At 41.8% G+C, this 23,054-nt stretch overlaps 1 protein-coding gene across 1 annotated transcript in view; it reads left to right on the forward strand.

The window, feature by feature from the left end:
* Positions 1-21,331, forward strand: part of LOC123484626 (inactive phospholipase C-like protein 2) — a gene marked incomplete at its 3' end in the record, with an annotated part of 28,418 nt that extends 7,087 nt beyond the window's left edge. The window contains 1 exon segment of the mRNA XM_045215137.1: positions 18,848-21,331. Coding sequence (XP_045071072.1) covers positions 18,848-21,331 — 2,484 coding nt within the window.
* Between the last annotated feature and the right edge of the window lie 1,723 nt (positions 21,332-23,054).

The raw sequence follows: 23,054 nt of genomic DNA on the forward strand, positions 1-23,054 counted from the left end.
ATGATATTTTATGTTTTCCATGGTTAGATAAAATTACTTGAGGCAAAAATGAAAGGAGGGTTTGTATGGTCGGGGTGGGTGTATAACGTGAACGTCTAGCAACCCAAAGGTTGTGTGTTCGAATCTCATCACGGACATCTTTAGCATTTTAGCTACTTTGCTACTACTTAGCATGTTAGCTAACCCTTCCCCTAACCTTAACCCTTTTAGCTAACCTTCCCCTAACCTTAACCCTTTTATCTAACCCTAACCTAACTCCTAGCCCTAACCTTGACCCCTAACTCTAGCCCCTAACCACCTAGCTAATGTTAGCCACAACAAATTGGAATTCGTAACATATATGTTTTGCAGATTCGTAAAATATTGTATGAGTTGGAATTTTATGCACAGAATAATACGAAATGCTCTGAGACCAGGTTGGAAATGGCTTGTGTGTGGTTGCTAATAGGGATGGGCAAGGAGCTCTCCAAACAGGTCAGGGACAAAGTTGTGGAGAAGTACAGATCAGGGTTGGGTTATAAAAAATATCCTAAACTTTGAACATCCCACGGTGCACCATTTAAATCCATTATTAAAAAATGGAAAGGATATGGCACCACAACAAACATGCCAAGAGAGGGCCGCCCACCAAAACTCACGGACCAGGCAAGGAGGGCATTAATCAGAGAGGCAACAAAGAGACCAAAGATAGCCCTGAAGGAGCTGCAAAGCTCCACAGCGGAGATTGGAGTATCTGTCCATAGGACCACTTTAAGCCGTACAGGAAAACGCTATTTCTGGCGCAAACCCAACACCTCTCATCAACCTCAAGAACACCATCCCCACAGTGAAGCGTGGTGGTGGCAGCATCATGCTGTGGGGATGTTTTTCATCGGCAGGGACTGGGAAAACTGGTCAGAATTGAAGGAATGACGGATGGCGCTAAATATAGGGACATTCTTGAGGGAAACCTGTTTCAGTCTTCCAGAGATTTGAGACTGGGACGGAGGTGATACAAACCACCCCCAAAATAAATTTTAATTCCAGGTTGTAAGGCAACAAAATAGGAAAAATGCCAAGGGGGGTGAATGCTTTCGCAAGCCACTGTAATTAGCTATACGGCCTGATAATACCAGTGATGGTGTAGACCTAAATCAGCATGTTTGTGCAACAGTATCTTCTAAATAAGAGGCATACGTGAAGCAAGAATATGTTAGCTACATGAAGTAGCTAAGAGAAAACATTCGATGTAGCCAAAGACTATAGGGTCCCCTAGGAAGCACTTGTCAACACTTTGGTTTCTACCCTGTTGAATTGAACAGTATACAACAATCAGAATGGAGAAGGACCCATTTAAATCACTTAGAATGAATGTGTTGCCACCCTAGGGTCACACACTACTCCTAAAGCAAATGTAGAACTTTAATTATTCAAAAACATAAAATACTGTCATACCGTCCATTTTAAAATATTTTTTATACCATGATATATTTTGGCTTTATCGCCCAGCCTTACTTCACTGCATCAAATCGATGTAGAGAAGATACAGTGGGGAAAAAAAGTATTTAGTCAGCCACCAATTGTGCAAGTTCTCCCACTTAAAAAGATGAGAGAGGCCTGTAATTTTCATCATAGGTACACGTCAACTATTACAGACAAAATGAGGAAAAAAAATCTAGAAAATCACATTGTAGGATTTTTAATGAATTTATTTGCAAATTATGGTGGAAAATAAGTATTTGGTAAATAACAAAAGTTTCTCAATACTTTGTTATATACCCTTTGTTGGCAATGACACAGGTCAAACGTTTTCTGTAAGTCTTCACAAGGTTTTCACACACTGTTGCTGGTATTTTGGCCCATTCCTCCATGCAGATCTCCTCTAGAGCAGTGATGTTTTGGGGCTGTCGCTGGGCAACACGGACTTTCAACTCCCCTCCAAAGATTTTCTATGGGGTTGAGATCTGGAGACTGGCTAGGCCACTCCAGGACCTTGAAATGCTTCTTACGAAGCCACTCCTTCGTTGCCCGGGCGGTGTGTTTGGGATCATTGTCATGCTGAAAGACCAAGCCACGTTTCATCTTCAATGCCCTTGCTGATGAAAGGAGGTTTTCACTCAAAATCTCACGATACATGGCCCCATTCATTCTTACCTTTACACGGATCAGTCGTCCTGGTCCATTGCAGAAAAACAGCCCCAAAGCATGATGTTTCCACCCCCATGCTTCACAGTAGGTATGGTGTTCTTTGGATGCAACTCAGCATTCTTTGTCCTCCAAACACGACGAGTTGAGTTTTTACCAAAAAGTTGTATTTTGGTTTCATCTGACCATATGACATTCTCCCAATCCTCTTCTGGATCATCCAAATGCACTCTAGCAAACTTCAGACGGGCCTGGACATGTACTGGCTTAAGCAGGGGGACACGTCTTGCACTGCAGGATTTGAGTCCCTGGCGGCGTAGTGTGTTACTGATGGTAGGCTTTGTTACTTTGGTCCCAGCTCTCTGCAGGTCATTCACTAGGTCCCCCCGTGTGGTTCTGGGATTTTTGCTCACCGTTCTTGTGATCATTTTGACCCCACGGGGTGAGATCTTGCGTGGAGCCCCAGATCGAGGGAGATTATCAGTGGTCTTGTATGTCTTCCATTTCCTAATAATTGCTCCCACAGTTGATTTCTTCAAACCAAGCTGCTTACCTATTGCAGATTCAGTCTTCCCAGCCTGGTGCAGGTCTACAATTTTGTTTCTGGTGTCCTTTGACAGCTCTTTGGTCTTGGCCATAGTGGAGTTTGGAGTGTGACTGTTTGAGGTTGTGGACAGGTGTCTTTTATACTGATAACAAGTTCAAACAGGTGCCATTAATACAGGTAACGAGTGGAGGACAGAGGAGCCTCTTAAAGAAGAAGTTACAGGTCTGTGAGAGCCAGAAATCTTGCTTGTTTGTAGGTGACCAAATACTTATTTTCCACCATAATTTGCAAATAAATTCATAAAAAATCCTTCCAATGTGATTTTCTGGATTTTTTCCCCTCAATTTGTCTGTCATAGTTGACGTGTACCTATGATGAAAATTACAGGCCTCTCTCATCTTTTTAAGTGGGAGAACTTGCACAATTGGTGGCTGACTAAATACTTTTTTCCCCACTGTAGCTCAGCTAGCTAACTAGCTAATTGAGGCTACAATATGCTGCGCTCCCCATCCTTGTAAACAAATACCATAATTCAGATTAAACAGCCTACTTGATGGTTGTTCATTGTAGCCCACTCCTTCTCATTTAGATAACTTTTAATTCTGTAATTTTTACTCCATTTTGCATTGATTAGAGATCTCTCACTTCCCTTGCTACACATGGAACCTTTGACTGTAGAGCAGTTTTGATTGGCTGACAAAATCAACAAGCTACATGTGTGTAGGCTACCGGCATAGATGGCTACCGGTATGGTATGCATGTGTTTTTTTTATGGGGCGCACATCAAACTACATTTAAAAGTTTGAAATTCTTAATTTAATAAAACAAATGTCATCCTTGTATATAACAATGTCACATAGATAATTTTCTTAAAACAAGGCATTTTCATTGTTAATTAAATTAGGCCTATAAATTTGTTTTTTTTCTCTGAAATGATCACTCACACAAGTATTCGAACACTAACATCCGTTTCAGATATTCTAAAAACTGTGCCCATCCCTATCTGCTATCTCCAAATTAAATCAATTAGCAACAGACTGGCTCATGATTAACATTCAACATAATACATGTGTAAAGCTATTAGGGCTGTCCCCAACTAAAAATAATCTTGGTAGACCGGGAGTTGTCTGTTCTTTCAACCAATCGATTGGTAGAAATTTTAAAACGTGTATTTTTCTATCTATCTAATGTTTGAATCAAATAAATGATATGTAGGCTACTGAGCTTGTCTGACGCACTGTGATAAAAAATTAAGACACATTAATTACTAAAGAGGGAGCCAGAGATCAATATAGCCTAACCAGAAGAAAAACCAATAAATCCCGACCCCCCCAACCCCCCCTCCCACTACCCGCTGCTGCTGGCCTTCACAGATTCTGCCAGTTATGCACCTGAAGTTACCAGTAATAGCCTACACCAGCGGTTGGCAACCTTTTTACATTTGGAGTGCCAGTTATGATTTTCATATGCAGATTTTTTCATGGAACAGTTTCATTTAATTTATAATAAAGTCTTCATATCTCAAAATCAATGTCGTGGTTAATCAAAATTCTATCTAAATGATAGAAATCTAAAAGTAACTTCTATTGCCATTGACAATATGTAAAAATAGCCTACTTAAAGCCAACAAATAAAAACATTGCAGCCCGTAGCTAGAAAATATCCTGATCCTGTAAATCACCTTGGCTACGCATGGCCTGTCTGCAAGGAACTTGAAACATTGTATCAACTATTAACTTGGTCCGGGCCGAAGCTCGTGCTATAAAATATTCCTGGCCAGTGAGCTCCAGACAGACAGACACAGCTGTAGGCTATTTGCGCAAGGGATAAGAAGTAATCAGATAGGCCTATTTTTGTTTTGTGATCAACAAACATTCAATACAACTATTTACATACTGTCAGGAGTACACAAAATGAAACTTACAGGAAGGAAGTAGAGTTTACAAAAAATATTCTATATTGTTCTCAGAAAAGAAAATGCCCCCCCTTACCTTGTAGGTCCATTGCTTGGTCAAGAGTTGTTCATATCTGATAGTTTTACATAATACATCCCATGCATCAACTGTATTTGCCCTAGCTTTGTTTATCATGACCGCTGATTGCTCTACACAAACATATAGGCCTATTTTATGACGTTTCCACCGGATCAGAGCATGATGTGGATGTCCATGGTTCTGATTAGTGTTTGTGTGTTTATGCGTGCGTGTTCATGCAAGTAGAAAAAACATGTTGACTCATCCTACTTGCAGAGAAATGCCAATGCCATCCTCTTTCATGTTGACGAAATAGTCTATCACTCTGTCATACACTACACCAGGGTTCTTCAATTCCGGTCCTGGAGGGCCAAAACACCTCTGTTTTTCATCCTCTCCTTCTAATCAGGGGCTAATTCAGACCTGGGACACCAGGTGAGTGCAATTAACTACCAGGTAGAAATAAAAAACAGAAGTGTTTCGGCCCTCCAGGACCGGAATTGAAGAACCCTGCAGTACACGCTTTTAATTTTTTGTTGTCCTAGGCTACCTGGCTAAAATGCTTGCTCGCTAGCCTAACTTCCTTTTCATGGGCAACGTTAGCTAGTTAACATTAGCCTTCTACATCTAGCTAGATATTGAACTTCCGTCCTCTCAGGCCAGGGGCACAATCAATGAATTAATGTTTTGATCAGAATCGCCGTTATAAGCATTGGCCAGTGCAGAGAATTAAGTAAAATGACAAATCCCTATCTCCATCCATGGCTAATTTAGGAAAGGGACAATTTTAGCTAGCTAGCTAGCCACCGGAGGACAACAACACAATGAGATGCAATGACGTGTGCTCTCAATGCGATTTGATAGGAGTGACGCCAAACCCAAACTGGGTTCCCTTGACACTTTTTTTTATGGTGCTCCAGGACCATTCACAGTTGAACTCACTCAGTTTAGCTCAATGCTGATTGGCTATTTTATACTTTTTGTTATCAAGGGAGGCCAAATGCTCGCTGGCATCCCTTGCATTCAATGCTACGGGCTGCAACAATGTCATACTCTTGGACCAGACAGCATCAGATAAATGGCCTACACATACTTTGGGGGACGCTGTTTCGCTTGCTCGGATGCTTTCTCCGGTGAGATACTTCAGCCTCTTTATGATTTGAAAGAAAATGATGAAACACAGAGACGGAAGATAAATTATTTAGTATATTTTTTTGTATTTTTTTCTTGGTAAATATTTTTGGGAAGCCTGGCTTCCCTTGTAATCCATGAATACACGCCACTGGAAGACTGTTCATCCCCCATGTACCAACTTCCCCTGCGAAAGATGGAATGGTAGGCTTACTGCCATTTTTGCTTGTGTACCGTCTCTCAGCACCAGCTTAACCACACAAGGATTACACTGGCATTTTACCCAACCACATGCTGTTATCCACCATGAGGACTTATGGCATTACCTTTTCGGTTAAAATATTGCGTTCCCAGTCAACTGTGAGTGTTGCTTAATTTACCAAAATGCATGCTCTGGTAGAGATCCAACGGCATTAGCCAACGCTGTTTGTTTATTGTCTATGCCGTTGATTAAAGATCTTCTGTCACCATTCTTGGGCTGGGTGCTGTCTCAAGTTGCTCACTGTGTGCTGTATTTGTTCCAGACGACTCGCTACACTCTACCAAGCCTGCAGCATCATTTATTCATTCATCCACTCAGGTGTCACTCATTTACAGGGCTTGGGACTTGATGGAGCACTACCTGCTATAACCTGTTATTTCAGGGGGACCACAGATGACTTGGCAGTACTCAAGTGGCTTTACCAGGGTAATGTTCGTAGTAGACCACCATTAATTGAAGGGAAGAGCGTCATAACACAGGCATACACACACATTTCTGACACCATTTATTAACAGATCTTAGCACCTGTTCACGCTAAACCCAAGTCTGTTTGAATTGTGTAGTGGTAGGGAATAGGCAGCTACGTTCAGCTGCGGGATGATTTTTGTCAGAGCGGAGGGTCGGGGGGCCGAAACATAATTATAATTATTTGTACACTGCAAAATTGACCACTAGTAGTAAGCACAAAAATATATTGTATTTGAAAATGTTGTACCTGATTACATTGACACTATCACATCTCTCTTTTTATTTGTGGGAATACTTGGTAATTTCTTTTGATGAATTACTGGTCATTTTTTTGTCTTTTTTCAGAGGAAAACTAAAGTCCTTGGTGATATCAGTCTTGCTTGTTTTTTTGCAAAAATCTTTGGAGGTGGGAAATCACTTGCAGGACGATTTTGGCACGCGGGACGCCTGCTACTGACCCCTGCCATACATCTTCAAGATTTGGCCCAGGATATGACATAACTGTTCGAGAGCATACATTTTGCTCAGTCTGCAGTCACCAACTGCAATGTAGGCTAGTCGATCTCGAACACAGCCTACGTCTTTTGATCTGTGATTGAACGCTAGAAAGGCAGTCACTGTTACGACGAGTTGGCATTGTACTGTAGAACTTTAGTACAATCATCATTGATCTCACAAGATTTCTCTTCTCGCATCCTAATTTGTTCATGATTGGCATGGATTTCTTTGACCTGACCACATTTCCTCTGCCCCAGCACCATCCTCTCCTCCTGTTTGATCTCTTCCAGCTATGCAGCCGATAAATCTGCAAAACCGTAATCACAAAGTTGATGCAGGCTTTGGGCATCTTTGATACCTGTGGCAAAAAATAAACAGTAAGGCTTAATTTAATTCCCAGTCCAGTACTGTGGTGTTAAGAAGCCTGCCAGCAGGATGAGTTAGACTAGTCTCATTAAAGATGCCTTATTAGATGCTGAACTATATTGATGCTGCTCACTTTCCTTCATGGATATAAATTGTGTGACACGACACCTCCGATTTATTGCTGCGTGCCTCTTTTTTTTAAAGGGATACTTTGGGATTTTGGCAAGAGTCCGATGAACTCGTGGATACCATTTTTATGTGTCTGTGTCCAGTATGAAGGAAGTTAGAGGTTGTTTCATGAGCCAATGCTAACTAGCGTTAGCGCAATTACGAAGTCTATGGTTATCTGCAAGCATGGGTTTCGACCTATGCAATACGATGACTGCACATTTTGCCTTACTTCCTGGACCCAGTCCCATACTGTTTTTGAATGGGCTTCAAGATTATATAATACAATGAATGAAAACGTGGTCTTTTAAGATTTATATGAAATTATAATATACATCTACCCGATGCCTTTTATAAAGATTTTCGATTTATTTTCCTTGCTTTTTGCGCTTGAAGACCATTCAAAAAACGGAAGTGGTCACACTTTCCCATCATAAAGCAATGTTATAAAAGATGTGATGTTGATATTGCACAAAAGTCTACCTTTCCTTTACCATATTGGCTATTGTTTATAAAAATCACATTATAGTCTAATACAAATCTGGTTCAGGTCAGATGATTAAAGCAGGGGTTCCCAATTAGGGCAGGGCTCGACATTAATGCTTGTCCTCTTGTCCGGGACAACTTGAATCTGAGTGGAGGCGGTCAGCATTTTGAAACTATTTAATCATAAACTTAATTGTTTAAAACCTGGACGTTTTATGTTGTTTAATGAAGCATGTATTACCTACCAATATTCGACTGTAGAAATGTTGACGCGTCCTGGCCTTGTGAATGTTAACCTGTTTAAAGGTCTTACTCACATTGGCTACGGAGAGCGTGATCACACAGTCGTCCGGAACAGCTGGTGCTCTCATGCATGATTCAGTGTCACTGGCCTCGAAGCGAGCATAAAATGTATTTAGCTTGTTTGATATGCTCGTGTCACTGGACAGGTCACGGCTGGGTTTCCCTTTGTAATCCATGATAGTTTGCAAGCCCTGCCTCATTTGACGAGCTTCATAGCCGGTGTAGTAGGATTCGATCTTTGTTCTGTATTGACGCTTTGCCTATTTGATGGTTAATTGGAGGGCGTAGTGGGATTTCTTATAAGTGTCCGGATTAGTGTCCCGCTCCTTGAAAGCGGCAGCTCTAGCCTTTACCTCAGATGTTGCCTGTAATCATGGGTTCTGGTTGGGATATGTATGTACGGTCGCTGTGGGGAAGATGTCGTAATTTAGGAGCACCAGTGCACCTAGAAAAATTAAGGATTCTAGCTTTATTACCTCATATATTTTTCTGTCTAACTCTGCTGAGCACCATTTCACAGTCAAATTCCTGTACATGCAAATGTAAATGGCGAATAAAGCTAATTTTGATTCATTTTCCCCACAATTAAGTTTCCTTAACACTAAAAGCATGCATTTTGCATGGAGAACATTTGCAAATGGATCCTAAAGAGGCCCTTCAATAGGCCATTGGTGTCTAGTTTCTTACAGGGAGGGCAGCAGAATTAGTTTTAATTGAGCCCTCAATTTTAAGAGAGACACCTGATCTGGAGCTTAAGCAGACATTGCAATATTCATTTCTGAAAAACAGGGTTTTGAAGCTAATTAATATCAGTTCAGGCACACATAATTCAGGAAATCCACTTTATGGCTCCCATGCTAGTTATTTCTCTTACGGTTAATTTGACTGAGGTCTGATACCGAATTACAGCGTGAACAGCTGGGCATTTGTCCAGCTGGGGATTCAAAGTCCTGTTTTTTAAGCATCGTTCCAAATGTTCCACCTAAAACAGGCTTTTCCTCCAACACCCACCATGTTCCTAAATATGAAATATCCTTGAAAGCACTGTTTGCCAATGTGATCAACCCTGGAAATAGCCTACCATAAACATATCTGATATTTGCTGTGACTCCTATTCTATTAATGCATCTAAATTACCCTTTTATATAGTAAAACCTAAGCCAGCACAGCTGACTCCTAATGGCTGTTTTAAGAGGTGATCTTTAACATGTGACAATGGTCTCCATCTGCTCTGTGGATGTGAATTAACCCTGGTGTCTGGAGATCAGAGTGGTAGATGAGGTTGCAGTCACAGAGAGGGGGCACGAGCCTTCTCCACATAGGGAGGCTACTTCACGTTGTAGTCGGGGGGAAGTTCAGTCTGGTCCGTAGTCTGTGCTGAGGTCTCAAAGCCAATATTATTTTCCCTTTTGAACGTTTGGTGTTATTGAGACGAGAGACCGATAAGGGACAAAATGATGAGCAATATCCCCTTTATGCTATAATAACATTTCAGATTACACATTTAGCTGCCATCCTATCTGCGCTTCTGGAGTTTAGTGCTGTTGAATGTCCCTTTGTATCATTATCATGTGAATGATTAAAGCGTTTTGAAAAGTCAAATATCAGTGTTGATGATTCTATAGTATTTAGCCTAGCATGGATGTAGACTAATATTGATGATAATTGATCACATTATGCAGCAGTCGTGGTTGGTCTCTTGTGTAATGCTTTATACAATGCACTGGCTCTGGACTGAAATAGGTCCCCTGTGCATTCTTCAGATGTACAGACAGTCCTGTACTGCTCATTGAACCAGTAAAGGGGGTTTCAGTCTATTAGGGGATTCAGAATCCTATGGGAGTTTTTGGCAGCCGAACACACTCAAATGTAATGCAGGGAGACAAATGCTCTCCAAATCTACCCATGCCACTAAGCCCTGCACAGGTTTAGCTAGGCATATGTTATTACATTTATAGAACATGTCTCTGTGGTTTCACTTTTCCCAGAAATACCCAATCAATATCTACAGTGGGGAAAAAAAGTATTTAGTCAGCCACCAATTGTGCAAGTACTCCCACTTAAAAAGATGAGAGAGGCCTGTAATTTTCATCATAGGTACACGTCAACTATGACAGACAAAATGAGAAAGAAATTTCCAGAAAATCACATTGTAGGATTTTTAATGAATTTATTTGCAAATTATGGTGGAAAATAAGTATTTGGTCAATAACAAAAGTTTCTCAATACTTTGTTATATACCCTTTGTTGGCAATGACACAGGTGAAACGTTTTCTGTAAGTCTTCACAAGGTTTTCACACACTGTTGCTGGTATTTTGGCCCATTCCTCCATGCAGATCTCCTCTAGAGCAGTGATGTTTTGGGGCTGTCGCTGGGCAACACAGACTTTCAACTCCCTCCAAAGATTTTCTATGGGGTTGAGATCTGGAGACTGGCTAGGCCACTCCAGGACCTTGAAATGCTTCTTACGAAGCCACTCCTTCGTTGCCCGGGCGGTGTGTTTGGGATCATTGTCATGCTGAAAGACCCAGCTACTTTTCATCTTCAATGCCCTTGCTGATGGAAGGAGGTTTTCACTCAAAATCTCACGATACATGGCCCCATTCATTATTTCCTTTACACGGATCAGTCGTCCTGGTCCCTTTGCAGAAAAACAGCCCCAAAGCATGATGTTTCGACCCCCATGCTTCACAGTAGGTATGGTGTTCTTTGGATGCAACTCAGCATTCTTTGTCCTCCAAACACGACGAGTTGAGTTTTTACCAAAAAGTTGTATTTTGGTTTCATCTGACCATATGACATTCTCCCAATCCTCTTCTGGATCATCCAAATGCACTCTAACAAACTGCAGACGGGCCTGGACATGTACTGGCTTAAGCAGGGGGACACGTCAGCACTGCAGGATTTGAGTCCCTGGCGGCGTAGTGTGTTACTGATGGTAGGCTTTGTTACTTTGGTCCCAGCTCTCTGCAGGTCATTCACTAGGTCCCCCCCGTGTGGTTCTGGGATTTTTGCTCACCGTTCTTGTGATCATTTTGACCTCACGGGGTGAGATCTTGCGTGGAGCCCCAGATCGAGGGAGATTATCAGTGGTCTTGTATGTCTTCCATTTCCTAATAATTGCTCCCACAGTTGATTTCTTCAAACCAAGCTGCTTACCTATTGCAGATTCAGTCTTCCCAGCCTGGTGCAGGTCTACAATTTTGTTTCTGGTGTCCTTTGACAGCTCTTTGGTCTTGGCCATAGTGGAGTTTGGAGTGTGACTGTTTGAGGTTGTGGACAGGTGTCTTTTATACTGATAACAAGTTCAAACAGGTGCCATTAATACAGGTAACGAGTGGAGGACAGAGGAGGCTCTTAAAGAAGAAGTTACAGGTCTGTGAGAGCCAGAAATCTTGCTTGTTTGTAGGTGACCAAATACTTATTTTCCACCATAATTTGCAAATAAATTCATAAAAAATCCTACAATGTGATTTTCTGGATTTTTTTTCTTCTCAATTTGTCTGTCATAGTTGACGTGTACCTATGATGAAAATTACAGGCCTCTCTCATCTTTTTAAGTGGGAGAACTTGCACAATTGGTGGCTGACTAAATACTTTTCCCCCCCACTGTATGTACAAAATGACAGGAACTCCAAGTGTAGACCTTTGCAGAATAATATCTACTAGGCCTACTTGATTTCAGATATTGCCTTTTAAATTGACCCCTGCATATTATCTGACATGCCTATGTATTAGGCCTATACATTTCCAAAGGAAATCAGTAAACCAGTATCTGGAAATAGAGGGAGAATTGTAATATAATTTCTCATACACTGGTGAGGTTGGCATCTGCAAATTATGACCTATTTGGAAAATGTCCAACACGCAACAGAGTGAGTCAGGTGAGGACCTCTCAGCATGATGCTGCCACCACCATTGCTTCACCGTAGGTATGGTGCCAGGTTTCCTCCAGACGTGACGCTTGACATTCAGGCCAAAGAGTTCAATCTTGGTTTCATCAGACCAGAGAATCTTGTTTCTCATGTTCTGAGAGTCTTTAGGTGCCTTTTGGAAAACTCCAAGTGGGCTGTCATGTGCCTTTTACTGAGGAGTGCCTTCCGTCTGGCCATTCTACCATAATGGCCTGATTGGTGGAGTGCTGCAGAGATAGTTGTCCTTCTGGAAGGTTCTCCCATCTCCACAGAGGAACTCTAGAGCTCTGTCAGAGTGACCATCAGGTTTTTGGTCACCTCCCTGACCTAGGCCCTTCTCCCCCGATTTCTCAGTTCGGCCGGGCGGCCAGCTCTAGGAAGAGTCTTGGTGATTCCAAACTTCTTCCATTTAAGATTGATGGAAGCCACCGTGTTCTTGGGGACCTTCAATTCTGCAGACAGTTTTTGGTACCCTTCCCCAGATCTGTGCCTCGACACAATCCTGTCTTGGAGCTCTACGGACAATTCCCTCGACCTCATGGCTTGGTTTTTGCTCTGACATGCACTGTCAACTGTGGGACCTTATATAGACAGGTGTGTGCCTTTCCAAATCATGTCCAATCAATTTAAAATTACCACTGGTGGACTCCAATCAAGTTGTAGAAACATCTCAAGGATGATTAATGGAAACAGGATGCACCTGAGCTCAATTTTGAGTCTCATAGCAAAGGGTCTGAATACTTATGTAAATAAGGTATCAGTTTTTTTTGCAAACAGTTCTAAAAACCTATTCGCTTTGTCTTTATGGGGTATTGTGTGTAGATTGCTGAGGATGTAATTTTTTAAAATCCATTTTAGAATAAGGCTGTAACGGAACAAAATGTGGAAAAAGTCAAGGGGTCTGAATACTTTCCGAAGGCACTGTATGTGAAACTCTGGTTAGGTTCTGCAGGGGGTAAGAAATGAAGTGGTGGGGGCCCTGAGGTGGATTAGTAACCGTTTAAAGCCTGCCTTCCCTTCAATTACACCACAGAGCAAGGGAGAGAAAGTGTTAGATCAACATGACCAGAGTCCTGTCACCAGATGTGACGTGTTGATACAAGAGATTTAATGTGTCTCTGGAATGCCATGGCTTCAAGGAATACAGTTTTCATGGCTTCATGCCGCTAAACCCTGAAGAATGTCATGGTTGAGACTTTTACCTGCATTTGTAGACCAGGCTAAATCTAACAAAGAAAATCCACACAGTTTTGACAGCTGATAAGCTTGACTTTTAAGATTTTACAGGAGATGTAAAGGTGTGATGTATGAGTATGATCCAAGTTGCCAAGAGCAAAAACGACCACTTTTCCTTTTTAAAAGATGTCCTTAATTTCCTGGAAATGTCAAAAGAATTGAAGACATTAGTAATGTTTTATAGAGTTTGTTCATGTAGAGACAAAGTTTCCCCTAGCTAGGGCTGGGAATTGCCAGGTACCTCATGATTCGATATTATCACGATACTTAGCTGCCGATACGATATGTATTGCGATTCTATGTATCACAATTATGTGTTGGGATTCGATACTGTGATTTAATTGTGGTTTGATGGTCCAAACACATTGCTCACTATATGTCTGCTGCAGATGACAAGAGAAAGCCATGTGAGGTAAAAAGTACTCAAAACATGTTGGCTCACCATTAAAAACAATGAAAAAGATGGAGAACTAGCTATAGGATGATAAATACCAGATTTTTTGGGCAGGTACACCTGACTAGCTATAGCTAACATTACAAATCAATTCCTGGAGTCACAGTATCAATATATAAAATTGGCAAAGATAATATTGCGATAATCTACTGTATAGATTTTTTTTCCTTAGCCACAGCATACACTTACAGTTGAAGTCGGAAGTTTACATACACCTTAGCCAAATACATTTCAACTCAGTTTTTCACAATTCCTGACATTTAATCTTAGTAAAAATTCCCTGTCTTAGGTCAGTTAGGATCACCACTTTATTTTAAGAATGTGAAATGTCAGAATAATAGTAGAGAGAATGATTTATTTCAGCTTTTATTTCTTTCATAACATCCCCAGTGGGTCAGAAGTTTACATACACTCATTAGTATTTGGTAGCATTGCCTTTAAATTGTTTAACTTGGGTCAAACGTTTCGGGTAGCCTTCCACAAGCTTCCCACAATAAGTTGGGTGAATTTTGGCCCATTCCTCCTGACAGAGCTGGAGTAACTGAGTCAGGTTTGTAGGCCTCCTTGCTCGCACACGCTTTTTCAGTTCTCCCCACAAATGTTCTATAGGATTGAGGTCAGTGCTTTGTGATGGCCACTCCAATACCTTGACCTTGTTGTCCATAAGCCATTTTGCCACAACTTTGGAAGTATGCTTGGGGTCATTGTCCATTTGGAAGACCCAGATGCCAAGCTTTAACTTCCTGACTGATGTCTTGAGATGTTTCTTCAATATATCCACATCATTTTCCTTCCTCATGATGCCATCTATTTTGTGAAGTGCACCAGTCCCTCCTGCATCAAAGCACCCCCACAGCATGATGCTGCCACCCCTGTGTGTTCTTCGGCTTGCAAGGTACCCCCTTTTTCCTCCAAACATAACAATGGTCATTATGGCCAAACAGTTCTATTTTTGTTTAATCAGACCAGAGGACATTTCTCCAAAAAGTACAATCTTTGTCCCCATGTGCAGTTGCAAACCGTAGTCTGGCATTTCTATGGCGGTTTTGGAGCAGTGGCTTCTTCCTTGCTGAGCGGCCTTTCAGGTTATGTCGATATAGGACTCGTTTTACTGTGGATATAGATACTTTTGTACCTGTTTCCTCCAGCATCTTAACAAGGTCATTTTGCTGTTGTTCTGGGATTGATTTGCACTTTTCGCACCAAAGTACGTACGTCTATAGGAGACAGAACGCGTCTCCTTCCTGAGCGGTACGACGGCTGCGTGGTCCCATGGTGTTTATACTTGCGTACTATTGTTTGTACAGATGAACGTGGTACCTTCAGGCGTTTGGAAATTGCTCTCAAGAATGAACCAGACTTGTGGAGGTCTACAATCTTTTTTCTGAGGTCTTGGCTGATTTCTTTTGATTTTCCCATGACGTCAAGCAAAGAGGCACTGAGTTTGAAGGTAGGCCTTGAAATACATCCAGAGGTACACCTCCAATTGACTCAAATTATGTAAATTAGCCTGTCAGAAGCTTCTAAAGCCATCACATCTTTTTCTGGAATTTTCCAAGCTGTTTAAAGGCACAGTCAACTTAGTGTATGTAAACTTCTGAACCACTGGAATTGTGATACAGTGAATTATAAGTGAAGTAATCTGTCTGTAAACAATTGTTGGAAAAATTACTTGTGTCATGCACAAAGTAGATGTCCTAACCTACTTGCCAAAACTATAGTTTGTTGAAAAACGAGTTGAAAAACGAATTTTAATGACTCCAACATAAGTGTATGTAAACTTCCGACTTCAACTGTAGGTGTGGATGAGTTTGTTTCTATCTAATGCAGTTTTGGACAATATTTCAGCATGCCAATTGCACACTCCCTCAAAACTTGAGACATCTGTGGCATTGTGTGACAAAACTGCATCTGTGTAATCAGCTTCTTGATATGCCACACCTGGCAGGAGGATGGATTATCTTGGCAAAGGAGAAATGCTTACTAACAAGGATGTAAACAAATTTGTGCACAACATCTGAGAGAAATAAGCTTTTTGTGCTTATGGGAAATTTCTGGGATCTTTTATTTTAGCTCATGAAACATGGGACCAACACTTTACATATTTTTTGTTCCGTATATATTTGGTGTTGTTCATAGTCAATGGAAAACTTGAATATTCAGCAGTTAATGTTGATATAAAATTCAACTCTTCTATTTAAGATCAGGCTTGACAAAACTAGATACTCTACAAAAAGGGAAGTCAGATTTTTCTTGAACCGAAGATAATAAATGTTCAATGGACTTTGCCCTGGGGGTGAAGCACATAGACTTTCATGAGAGCCATTACTCTCAGTAAGTGCACACAAGCTCGGGCAAGATCACATGGCAGGTCTTGGGACATTGAACGTCGCAGGCCATTCGATCAGGGGTGGCAGTGCATTGGTTGCAGGACGATGAATGCTAAAGGCTTCCCCACATCTAAAGCACCATATGCATGCTGTTGATTTCAGTGTAAACAACTTACATGAAAACCAGCTACACGCTTGTCTATGTATGTTGAATGCCCATTTTCAACTTCCAGCTAGACCTTTAAAAAAATGGCATACAAAAGTATTGGGTGAAAACAAATTGGAACCTCTTAGTAATGTCATGAATCTTTTCATCAGCAAATGGAATCTATTCATTCATAAGTCAGGCACCTTCAGCGTGCATTGAAGACTTTATCTGATGCTAGTCAATTGATGCAGAATTCATGTTTTATTTAGTTCAGCTTGAATCTGGATGAATGTGGAAAGGTTGAAAATAAAGGTGCTGGAACACAACAATGACATGGACTACTTGGGAAATGTCACGCACGTGGCCAACATAGACTACTAGATCTGTGTGGGCTATATCCTTTTTAGGGGGGACTCATTGTTGTTCACCCATAATGCACTTTGACAGGCACCTTAAGTCGAGCCGCACAATTGTTCAAGGAGTTCCTTCAAGGTAACTGTCCTCAGTTCTCAGATAGAAGGGGGGAGTCAGGAAAGACGTATACACAAAAGATATGTCAACAACCATTGTTCTTCACATCATGTGACGTACCATATATGGTATGCTGCTCTCAACTTTACTTTGACCTCTTTGTTAGCGTCTCAGCAAATCAAATCAGTTCATTGGATGCGTACACAGTTTAGCAGATGTTATAGTGGGTGCAGTGAAATGCTTATGTTACTAGCTCCTAACAATGCAGTAAAATGTCAAATAATCCACCAAAAAACAAACGCATGAAATAAACAAATGTCGGAACGAACCCGAATAGCACTGTAACAGTAATCCAAATGCAATCTATACGTATATACACCGGATAAATTTAAACAAGATATACTAAGAATGATATGTGCAGCATTAAATACTGTATATTAGAGTGAGAAATGATTAATTATGAATGCATTAATTGACCCACTGAAACATGCCCCTTAAAAAAAAATGATGTTCTCTCTCAGCTGATTTTAGAGCTTTGCTAAAGTTATTTTAATCTCTCCACAGCCTATAGACACTAAGATAGCTTGGCAATATTCCTAAGAGGATGTAATTCATCTTAAAATGTTGTGCTGCCTGCGCCCCATAAAAAGACAGGTAGCTGACCGGTAGCCTTCACGTGTCGTGTGTAGCTTTGTTGTTTATGTTGGTCAGTCAAAGTGGCAAAGGGGCTCAATATGTAGCAAGTGAAGTGAGAGTTCACCAATTCAATACAAGATGGAATACAATTATGGAATTAAAAGTTAGCAAAATGAGAAGGAGTAGGCAACAACTAGCAACCAACAGGTAGGCTATTGTTTTATTTGAATGGGGTTGGGGAGAAAGTGCAGCATTTAGCCTAGCTAGCTATAGCTTCTCTAGGCTACTCCAGTCAAGACGGGCACTGTTATAGGGATGATAAATAACATTGTGGCTGCTACAAGTTAGCTAGTCTTTGCTGTAACCGAGATGCCTCTTTCTTTCTCTCTTCTCACCTGTCTGTAATATTCCGATCTCTGATATTGCTCGTTCTGATATTTCTTTATTTTTCTGGATTGTGTTTTTATTTTATTTTTATTGCTAGGTATTACTGCACTGTTGGAGCAAGAAACACAAGCATTTCGCTGCACCTACGATAACATCTGCAAATCTGTGTACACGACCAATAAAATTTAGTTTGAGCCTCTCTCCCTCGCACAGCAGCATTGCTCAGGTTAAAAACATACACATGTATTTAGAATATCCGGATATCTGACAAAAATTCATGATACTATTCGTATAGTGATAATTTCAAATTCCTATCACGACTGCCTAATCCCAACTCATTATATCCCATATACTGTCCGCTTCCTCTTCGATCTGAGTGTGACTTGCTTCCTCAGAGTCAAGAATTTAACTGCATGCATTTCACATACATTTTGTAATTATTTTCTTTATTGAGCCAAGTTTAGTTTGATAGTTCTCTCCCTCTGGGCTCTGAGAGGTAGGGCTGAAAAGGAAACATTGATGTGCCTCTAGACCATAAAGGCCAGCCATCACCAGCAGCAGCATGAACAAAGAGAATTAGCAGGCTGCCATACCACTGCATTATGCCCAATATTTGAACATTATATTCTACATCAAATGTTTTATACTTCACAAAGCTCCTTGTGGCTATTTTAAGAAATGACAACAGTGTTTTTTTGTCATCTGAAACTAATAAATCATAACTGTGCTTAATTAATTAATACATAGTTCCTTTGGCCTTAAGCCTGAGAGGTAAAATACTGTTTTATAGACATGAATCTAGTAAATCCTCCTCTTTGCTTAGTCATACAGAGTCAGGAATACTCCCACTTTTTCACTTGGCCTATCTCATAAATCAAATATTTTGCTTCCTGCTCAGTTTACAGATCAGGTATTCAGGTTTTTGCTTTTCTTCTCTTCCTCAGGATGGTTCGAGGCAGCGCAAAGAGAGGAAGAAGACGGTTTCGTTCAGCAGCATGCCCACTGAGAAGAAGATCAGCAGTGCGAGCGACTGCATCAACGCCATGGTGGATGGCTCTGAACTGAAGAAGGTGCGCTCCAACTCCCGCGTTTACCACCGCTACTTCCTCCTGGACGCCGACATGCAGTCTCTAAGGTGGGAACCCTCCAAAAAAGAGTCAGAGAAAGCCAAAATTGATGTCAAGGCCATCAAAGACGTGCGGACAGGGAAAAACACAGAAACTTTTAGGACCAACGGAATATATGATCAGATATCAGAGGACTGTGCCTTCTCAATCATCTATAGGGAGAACTATGAGTCTTTGGACTTGGTTGCAAACTCTGCCGATGTGGCCAACATATGGGTGACCGGGCTTAGATACCTGATATCCTATGGGAAACACACCCTGAATATGATTGAGAGCAACCAGAACAACATGCGCTCCTCCTGGCTCGGTGACCTTTTTGAGCAGGCTGATGCTAACAACAGCAAGCACATCAGTCTATGTGCTGCCGTGCAGCTAATTAAAAACCTAAACCCTGGACTCAAAAACGTTAAGATTGAACTCAAGTTCAAGGAGTTTCACAAATCTAAAGATAAGGTGGGATGTGATGTGACTAAGGAGGAGTTCATTGAAGTCTTTCATGACCTTTGCACAAGACCAGAAATTTATTTCCTCCTTGTCCAGTTCTCTAGCAACAAGGAATTTCTAGATACCAAGGATTTAACTATGTTTCTGGAGGCTGAGCAGGGTATGGCACAAGTAAGTGAAGACACCAGTCTGGAGGTCATTCAGAGCTATGAACCTTCCAAAGAGGGGCAGCTCAAGGGCTGGCTCTCCCTTGATGGGTTTACCAATTATCTAATGTCGCCAGAGTGCCACATCTTTGACCCTGAACAAAAAACAGTGTGTCAGGACATGAACCAGCCCTTGTCCCACTATTACATCAACGCTTCCCACAACACATACCTGATCGAGGATCAGTTTAGAGGCCCCTCTGACATTACAGGGTACATCCGTGCCCTCAAGATGGGCTGTCGTAGTGTAGAACTAGATGTCTGGGATGGACCAGATAATGAGCCTGTCATTTACACTGGCCACACAATGACCTCGCAGATAGTCTTCCGCAGTGTCTGTGGCGTCATCAACAAATATGCCTTTGTTGCATCTGACTTTCCCCTGATATTGTGTCTGGAGAACCACTGCTCCTTAAAGCAGCAGAGGGTCATGTTTCAGCACTTGAAAAAGATTATTGGGGATAAGATTCACATTGATCCACCCTCACCTGAGGACAGCTACCTGCCCTCACCCTTTGACCTCAAGTGTAAGATCCTGCTGAAGGGGAAGAAGCTGGGCACGACCTGCACTAGCTCGGAGGGCGAAGTGACAGATGAGGATGAGGGGGCTGAGATGTCCCAAAGAATGAACATTGAAGCCGACGAACAACAGAGCATCCCACGGAAAAGGTTCCAGCTGTCCAAGGACCTCTCTGACCTGGTAACGTTGTGTAAATCGATTGAGTTCAAAGACTTCCCAACAGCTTTCCAAAGCCAGAGGCACTGGGAACTTTGCTCGTTCAACGAGGTCTTTGCCAGTCGCTGTGCCAGTGACTTCCCAGGCGACTTTGTTAACTACAACAAGAAATTATTAGCGAGAGTCTACCCCAGCCCAATGCGGATCGACTCCAGTAACATGAACCCTCAGGACTTCTGGAAGTGTGGTTGCCAGATCGTGGCAATGAACTACCAGACCCCCGGCCTGATGATGGACCTAAACATCGGCTGGTTTCGTCAGAATGGGAACTGTGGTTATGTGCTGCGACCAGCCATAATGAGGGAGCAGGTGTCATATTTCAGTGCCAACACTAAAGACTCAGTGCCTGGCGTGTCTCCTCAGCTCTTGCACATAAAAATCATAAGTGGACAAAACTTCCCCAAACCCAAAGGCTCAGGCTCCAAAGGAGATGTTGTTGACCCTTACGTCTATGTGGAGATCCATGGCATACCTGCTGATTGTGCAGAGCAAAGGACTAAAACTGTCAATCAGAATGGGGAGAACCCACTGTTTGACGAAAGCTTTGAGTTTCAGATAAACCTACCTGAGCTGGCCATGGTACGCTTCGTGGTGCTGGATGATGACTACATTGGCGACGAGTTCATCGGCCAGTACACAATCCCCTTCGAGTGTCTTCAGCCGGGATTCCGGCATATACCGTTACAATCGCTAACAGGGGAAGTCCTTCCCCACGCCTGGCTGTTTGTCCATGTGGCCATTACCAACCGAAGGGGCGGGGGCAAGCCTCACAAGAGGGGGCTGTCTGTGCGCAAGGGCAAGAGAAGTCGGGAGTACGCCACCATGAGGGTGCTGGTCATCAAGGCTGTGGACGACATCTTCAAAACAGCCATACTGCCACTGAGGGAAGCCACCGACCTCAGAGAAAACATGCAGGTAAAGGAGTGAACATTATATATAATAAGGGTTACATGGAGAATATCGGACCTCTCTGAAATGAAAATGGATGGCCCTCCCTTCAGCAAAATATATTTGACCTAATCCCTCCCTGAACGTTTGTAAAAAAACAAAAAAACAAGTGACCATCCCCTATACCCAAAATAATCATTAAAACAAAGTGGATAGCGGAGAACATGTCTACCGTTTACTCTCACGCTAGGACAGACCATAGCATTACATGGCAACAAATGATTTTTTTAATAGCGCACAGGGCTGTGGGCCAGAAGGTTGTGGGTTCGCAGACCACCGTGGACAACAGTAGGGGTGGAAAGATCTCCTTTACAGTAAAAGCATTGCATGAATCTATCATCGTATTTGCAGGTCTGAGAAAAATTGCCTTTTATAAAAATATCATACAATTCTACATAATATTTTTTAATACCACACACATTACAGGCTAAGAATGGACAGCGCGATATCCTATGTGTTCAGCTTATCATATTTCTCTAATGCCAAGTCAGTGTGTGGTTTGCAACGAAGCTGTCCCTGTTTGCAAATAATTAGGAATCTGAGAATGGTTCTTTTTAAAAGTTAGGCCTACCTTTCCACCCCAGACAGAGTAGGCCTACCGACGCATACAAATGCAAGCTTTAACTGCTGGCTACTCTTCATCCGTGGCTTAACCCAATGAGAGATGGTCAGAAGTGTTTCCCTAAAAGCTGTCTGGGTTTAAACATCTTCTATTGTACATAGTGAACAGCTTAATCAATTGATAGTGACAGAATTAGATTACCCAAGCAAAGTCTATGTTTTGTCTCCTCGGCTATAGAAGGTTGTAGCTCAGCCACTTAATGTGCATCGGAGTCACTGCTTTCATGGGTATTTTACAGCTTGTTTCTAGCATAAAGCATTGCGGACCAAAGCACTGTTATAGATCACTTTATATAATCCATTTAAATTTCTTCAAAATCTTAAGCTAACAAGGGGTAGACCTGTGCTTTTTGCCATTTTCTTTAATAAAAGGTAGGCCTGTGGCATACCCTCTCATACCCCCTCAATATGAGTGTTGGTTTTAACTTAACAGCCCTTCACTGACACGGGGTAGGATATTTAAAGAATGCATGGTGGGTGGAGGAATTGACTGAGAAATCTATGGATATACAGTGGGGAGAACAAGTATTTGATACACTGCCGATTTTGCAGGTTTTCCTACTTACAAAGCATGTAGAGGTCTGTAATTTTTATCATAGGTACACTTCAACTGTGAGAGATGGAATCTAAAACAAAAATCCAGAAAATCACATTGTATGATTTTTAAGTAATTAATTTGCATTTTATTGCATGACATAAGTATTTGATCACCTACCAACCAGTAAGAATTCCGGCTCTCACAGACCTGTTAGTGTTTCTTTAAGAAGCCCTCCTGTTTCTCCACTCATTACCTGTATTAACTGCACCTGTTTGAACTCGTTACCTGTATAAAAGACACCTGTCCACACACTCAATCAAACAGACTCCAACCTCTCCACAATGGCCAAGACCAGAGAGCTGTGTAAGGACATCAGGGATAAAATTGTAGACCTGCACAAGGCTGGGATGGGCTACAGGACAATAGGCAATCAGCTTGGTGAGAAGGCAACAACTGTTGGCGCAATTATTAGAAAATGGAAGAAGTTCAAGATGATGGTCAATCACCCTCGGTCTGGGGCTCCATGCAAGA

Source organism: Coregonus clupeaformis, unplaced genomic scaffold, assembly GCF_020615455.1.
Source record: "Coregonus clupeaformis isolate EN_2021a unplaced genomic scaffold, ASM2061545v1 scaf0377, whole genome shotgun sequence".
In the NCBI taxonomy this organism is placed as follows: Eukaryota; Metazoa; Chordata; class Actinopteri; order Salmoniformes; family Salmonidae; genus Coregonus; species Coregonus clupeaformis.